Below are 6,688 nucleotides of genomic sequence, written 5' to 3' on the forward strand. Positions count from 1 at the left end.
CGCTGGTACCACGAGAGCCCCCCGTCCTTCCCTGCCGGCCCCGCTGCGGCGGCTGCGCCGCCCAGCCTGGACTACCAGCCGGCCGGCGCTCACCCCGGGCACTTCGTGGCGCACGGGCAGAACCACCGGCCCAACGGCAGCGGCGTCGAGCAGGGCGGCCCCGGCGCGGCCTCGGCGTCGCGCGGCCCCGCGGCTGCCGATGCTCCCAAGCCGCCCTTCCGAGAGGCCCTGAGCGGCCTGCAGGCCGAGCCCGCGCTCCAGGAAGGCTCCGGCGCCGCCAAGGTCAGGCTGCCCTGCCAGACCCTCGTGCCGCCGCCGGAGCAGGGACCCTCTGCCGCGGAGCTCAAGTTGGAAGCGCTCACCCAGCGCCTGGAGCAGGAGATGGACGCGCGCCCCAAGGCGGATTACTTTGGTAAGTGGAACTGTGGAAAGGCACCGCTGAAGGTTGTGGGTGTGATTCGTGGCTGAGGCGTTGCAGGGTTCACACCTTCAGGGTTGCGTTTCCCTTGTTCTCTCGTTTGGTTGTTCTTTTCCAGTTGCTCACGTGTTTTTATTTCGCTGTTACTTATCACAGGAACCGGCCCTCTTTTTCTTACGAATTTTTTTTTAATCCAGCTACTCAAATTTTAAAGCAAACGTGGTGTGACGCCTTTGGAGAGGAAGGAGCTGAGGGCAGGCTGGAGCGGACGGTATCTTTTGAGGTCCCAGCCATTGCTGTGCGGGAGGCGCTGCACGTTTCCTAGCAATATTGGTGATTATTGGTGATTATTGGTGGTTCCCAGCCCCCGTTTGCTACACGGCCGTGCTGGAGCAGCCGCTTGGCTCCCTGGGCAGGCGGCTGGTGTCGAGCCCCACACAGGGACCCACGGCTGCAGAGCGCAGTGGGGCTTGGGGGCGGCCCCATGGAAGCCGTCGCCGCTGGCCCACGGAGGCTCCGAGTTGAACCGCGCCTGGGTGTGCACGGGGGTCTGGCCACGCGCGAGCGGGAATTTCCTTGGAATGACAATCCCAGAGGATGCTAAAGATGGTTCTTTTTATCAAACCGACTACAAAGTCAGGTCCCATCCACTGCGAGCGGGTAGGTGGATGCAGACTGCCTCTGGAAAACAGGCAGGAGATGCTCTCCGTCCTCAATCTCAGGTCCCCGAGTAATCCAGACCGCCACCAGGTGTTACGTGGGTATTTTGTGATGAAAAGAGCCTGCTTAGACACGGGGATTCCTGAGTGAGGAAATTGAATGCCCTGCTGGCTTAAACCGATTTAGTAGCGCAGAATGGCAAGGAGTGGATGACAAACGGGCTCTTGGCTTTCCCATCTCCCGTGGCCACTTTGTGGTGAAGCAGCAGAGGCTGCTCAGCCAGCGAGTGTCCTGCAAACGGGAATCCCGGGGCTGCTTTTGCTAGGAAGCACGGGAATTCTGCTGCGAGCTTAACCAGCGGCAGGAGCAGGCCGAGCGTAATTTTTTCCTTGTGATTTGTAGATCTCGGGTCATGAAAGCAGAAGGGGAAAGAGAGCCAAGTCTTCGGGGAAGCAGCTGGTCGCCCTCGGTCAGGGTGTTCCTGGCCGCCCCTGTGGCGGTGGCACGGCGCTGCCGATCGCCTTGCTGTGATTGCTCAGCTTCCCCGTTTAAGAGCGAGTTTAACTTCGTGCTGGGGCGCATGGAGTCTCGCTGCAGCCCAGTGACCTGGGAAGCTGCTTTGTTTGGGTCGTTTCGGCCTGGGAATGTGCTTTGGTGCTTTGTGCAGGGAGCACGGGCTGGCACGAGCTCCAAGAACCTCCCCTTGGAGGAGAGATGCTGAATCCTTCTGAAAGGGGCTCATTAGGAACGTGAGTTTGGGCACTAATGGGCAAAATCTGAGGACTTTGCTGCGGGCAGCTGCCTTCTCCACCGGATAACCCCCTTTAGCCCCTATCAAAAAGTGTGCATGGCAACAAAGTGAAAAAGCAGACAGGATGTGATTGGCGACTGCATTATTTTTACCTTTTTGTCACAAGGTAAGTGGTGGCAGCAGGGAGGTGCTTTCATCTGCCAGGAAGTGTGCGGTGAGGAGCAGTAGTAATTGTGGCAACGTGGAAGTTCTTGCAGCTCAGCCCCCTGCGTTACCTGAATCAGAAACCTGGGGAGGGAGCAGAAGCGAAGCCTGCCGAGCTCCTCACGAGATCTTTGGGAATATTCCGGGCAGGAGGTTTTGGTTGAGACCTTCCTGTGTGTGGTTAGTGCAGCACCAGTGGCTGGGAAAGGAGGAGAGTGAAAGGGGGGGGATGAAAAATGAAAGGACACAGTCATGAGAAGGGAAGAAATACAGTCTGGTGGAGTCTCAGCCTTGTGGAGGAAGGCTCAGCAGACGTGCTGTGGATGCCCAAGGAAAAGGAAAGGAATATTACAGAAGTTTTTTAATCCTGTGCCCCTCTTACCGTCTGTCTTTTGTTTACATTTTTTTCCACTGTTGCTGCAATTTATTTCCTTTGGAAAAAAGGAAGGACCAGGTTGATCCTTTGCATCTGTGTTTGCCAAGCTCTACCTTCCAGGTCCTAAACTGCAACATGGAAAATAAATATCTTGATCTGAGAGCATTTTTTGCAGACATTCCTTCCAGATTTCTGGCAACTCGAGTGCATCAGAGCCAGGAAGTGAAACTAGGGACCAAACTGCTTTATCTAAAATACTTTTCAGCTCTCCTAATCTCGGGTGCCGCTCTTGTGACAAATAGATGTTTTCTAAAGATAGGCTTATCATTATTAGTAAGGTCTAGACTGTCATTCCGCCTCTGTTTGCACTAGATATTAATCCTAATGAAGAATTGTGACGCCGGTAAAGGATTTTTTTCTTTTTTTTTTTTTTTTACTTCACCGTGTGAAAATAAATGTTTGTAAAAGAAAACGTAAAATGGGACAAACTGGGGACTGAACATAACGTCGGTAGGATGCTCTGCTGAAGGGTAGCAGACAGTCTGGCTGTCTGTCAGCACGAGCTTGCTGTGCACAATACGTTTGTCTGCTCACAGTGTGTACAGTAAGGGAAAGGAAAGAAGCAGCCAAAGCCAAGGATTTTCCAGTTTTTTTTTTTTTTTTTTTTTTTTTTTTTTTGGTAATAGCAGCATATGTGTGAGCAATATGGGATAAATCAAACCTGCGTTTATGTCTAAAGGAATCTGGGTTCTGCGAGGCTGGTTTTGAAGAGCTTTGTGTGGTTTATGTAGGGGAGCACTTAGAGAGCCTTAGGTACCACAGGGATTTTGTGCCTGGGGAGGGAAGTTATCAGAGAATCATGGAAAGTTCCTAAATCCCTGTCGCTGGAGAGGCAGAAAAGCGGCCCCGAATCCCTGGGAGGTGCCTCTGGAAACCAGCTCTGCTTGTGTTCCAGTTTTTGCTGTACAGTTTCCAGGGAGCATCCAGGAATGAGGTGTCTGAATCCCACTGATTTTCCATGGTTGCCTGAATTCCTCACGCTCCTTTGGWTGCACCGGCCTTAATTTCCATGCGGTGAATGGGACGATTAATTAAAGAGGGATATCGGGGTGGCGGGGGGAGCTGTCAGCCCTGCACCAGCACCACCCAGGGCAGCGCGGACGTTTGGGGAAGCGGTGCCATCCCGAGGATGATCCCGGCCTGGTTTCCAGGTGCGAACTGGGCGGGTGCCCGGCTAACGTGTCYGCCTGGGCTGCACAGAAGCAGCCCCGCGTGGCAGCGCAGCCGGGGCTGCAGAAACGTTGCCATTGGCCTCGGCAGGTCCGAGTGCCCCCGGGTACGACACAGTCCCTCCATCTGCACACGCAGGTTCCAGGTTTTACAGGTGCAACGTATGGAGTCGTGTTTTAGCTAGCGCTCCTGTCACACAGGTGGAAATCCCAGTGTCACAAAGACCGGCTGCACTGTTACCAGGAGGCTTTTAAAAGAATTCTCTTAAATGTGTTTCTTGCTATAGGTCTTTGTTAGGTGTTAAGCTTTGGCTTCCTTCCTTTATCCTTAGAGCTGATAAGCTGCAGGTATCTTAGGAGACCCCCAGGCATCGAGACCTCAGGAATTTTTGCAGGTTGCTCTTCCCCTCSACGGGAGCAGAGGTGCAGGTGGATGACTGGAGCCCAGGGAGCAGAACTGCAGCTCATCCATCCCTGAGCCCCCATGGGGACAAGGGGCCCTCGTCACACTTGTCATTGAGTTTTACTAGCTCCAAGACTGGCTGCACCTTTGCTTCCCTATGCAGACTTTGCAAACATGTTACTCCTGATGAAACAGCAGTTGATTTAACTCTGGAGCTGTACGTGTTTGTGGGCACTTCAAACCTTATTGATGGCCATGCACCAATGAGTGACTGCAGGACTGCAGAGCGGAGATTTTCCTGACAGAAACTAGAGTTTTTCTCTGAGGTTTGTCCTCGGACGGCATCATCCCCGTTGGATGGAGAGCTGACCACAGCTCATCTCGCTGCAAGGAAGCGAGCGAGCAGCTATTGGCCTGGGTTGTGACTCTTCAAGATTAAAGCRCTCTGGGCTTCTCTTCCCCTCGGGGCTCCACGAAGCTCAGCTGGATTTGCAAGTTAAGAAAAAATCCTCCGCAAGAAGAGAGAAGAAGAACGGAGTGCAGGCAGAGGATCAATAGGTCCTTCGGGCAGAAGAGTTTGCAGGGGAAACTGAAAGCAGTGAGGGACCTGGCTCGCTTTGCAGTGGAGTTARCATAATCTCTTTTATCAGTGCAAGGTACTCAAAGCGTCGCTGACGCGAGCCCGGTGGCATTTTGCACTTCACTGGCACTGGGTACACGACTGTCTGCACTGCGGCAGAGCTGAGGGGTCAAGCACGTTGCGCACGGAAAAACAGTGCAGAGAAAAAAGCAGGTATCAACTCTTAATTCCTTGGACAGGGCAGTACCTGCACATCTGTGCCATGAATGATGAGACTGAGCCGTGAAGGGGAATCACACTGCCTTGTCTTCCAGGCACTCCCTGTTCCCCCAGGCACCCAAATCTGCTTGAAATCACCGGTTTGGAAGTGAGATTGCACAGGAATGGGCAACAGCTCCCCGAGGTGGGCAGTTTGTAGGGTGGCCGTGTCCCTGCCACGTGGAGGTTAGAGTTTAATGGGGAAGTGTGTTTTTCTAAGGTGAGCCACAAGGAGATTGCATGAGGTTTTAGGGAAGGTCTGAAGTAAAACCGAGACCCCGCGTTGGGTATGACATGACRAAACTGTTTTAAGCGGGCAGTCTTTTCAAGGCCTAGACTCTTCTGGAGCAGGTGRGTCTTCAAGAGCAGCTTCCCGTGTCTCTTGTTGAAGCGTGGGATGGAAATGTGGCAAGAAGAGGGCTGGCTTGGAGCGCAGAGGCAGCAGGGCGTGCGTCTGGATGGGCTGCGTGCGTGTCTGGGCACGTGGGAGAGGTGGTGCTGGAGGTATTTACATGCAAACACTGCGGGGGCTTCTTCCACGAGCTGCTGGGTGTTCTGCAGAGAAATCCCGTCTCGTGTTTGGAGGGCTCAAAACCTTTCAGAAGGATAAAGTTACTGCGGCTGAAGGATCAAGCTGATCAAGAGCCTGTGCTCTTGGTTTGTGAACAGGTGGTATTTGGTGTGTGGAAGGAAATGCTACCAGCCAGTCCTAGAAAATGYTGCTGTTCAGCATTCTTTGCATGGAAATCCTAGCAGGTGGAGTACAGTGAGAAAATGGCCCCTTCCAGTGAGTGTGAAATACAACACTTAGAGGAAAACATCTTTCAAGCCTTTGAGTCCCTGGTAAATGGAAGTGCAGCCATTGAATTTTGAGGGTGGGAGTGACATTTCGGATTGAAGGATGGATCAGCATTCAGTGCTGCTTCTGACCTGGGCGATGCTGGGAGCTGGGGCTGTTGTGGGCGCAGGGTTTCCTGGGCTTTGCAGTGCYGAATTCCGGTGGGACAGGGGCTGGGACACAGCTTCCCAGGCACGTTTCCAGGCCCAGCTCTGCCCCAAAGCCCCTATTGTTCAGGCGCTCAGATGTGACTTGGGCAGTTGCTCCCCGCATGATGCCGCATGATGCCGGATGAACAGAGATCCCTTTGTTGTGCGGGGCTGAGCTGCCCTCCCAGCAGAATCGGGTCTGAAATCAGCAGTTTGCATCCCTTCCCTTGCCCAAACCTGGCTGCTTGTCTGCACGTTGGTAGAAGAGAAACCTCTCGCTTCTGCCCATGTTGTAGCCCGTGATGTGGTGTTAGTGGCCTCCTTTCTGCCCAGATGGTCCCTTGCCTAAGGGTGCAAGTCCTGCCGTGGGGCACAGCAAGCAGCCACAGGGTTCGGAGTTTGCCCGCTGCAAGCCGAGCAGGGAAGCTTGGACTAAAAGTTACCCTTTGCCAAGAAAACTACCTGGAAAATCACCAAAACGCACAGCCCTATTGGTGCCAGTGACATCTTAACTCTGGGCACTGGTGGAGTGAAGTGGCCTTGGCACCGCTTGGGAAAACAGCCCTTGGGGTTGATGCCGAGCAGCATGGGAGGGGAGGGAGGCTGGATGCCGAGGGGGATGGAGGCTGGATCCCGAAGGGGGTGGAGGCTGGATGCCGAGGGGGATGGAGGCTGGATGCCGAGAGGGATGGAGGCTGCATGCCGAGCGGGATGGAGGCTGCATGCCGAAGAGGATGGCGGCTGGATGCCGAAGAGGATGGAGGCTGGATGCCGAGGGGGGTGGAGGCTGGATGCCGAGGGGGATGGAGGCTGGATGCCGAG

The 6,688-nt window shown here is 54.3% G+C and overlaps 1 protein-coding gene across 1 annotated transcript in view; it reads left to right on the forward strand.

The window, feature by feature from the left end:
* LIMD1 (LIM domains containing 1) overlaps nucleotides 1-6,688 on the forward strand; it is a 29,870-nt gene that overhangs the window by 2,547 nt on the left and 20,635 nt on the right. Inside the window, exon 2 of the mRNA XM_026034838.1 lies at nucleotides 16-412. Within this exon, the coding sequence (XP_025890623.1) occupies nucleotides 16-412 (397 nt within the window). The remainder of the gene's footprint in view (nucleotides 1-15; nucleotides 413-6,688) is intronic.

Source organism: Nothoprocta perdicaria, unplaced genomic scaffold (genome assembly GCF_003342845.1).
Source record: "Nothoprocta perdicaria isolate Ctin4 unplaced genomic scaffold, notPer1 scaffold_150, whole genome shotgun sequence".
Taxonomy (NCBI): domain Eukaryota; kingdom Metazoa; phylum Chordata; class Aves; order Tinamiformes; family Tinamidae; genus Nothoprocta; species Nothoprocta perdicaria.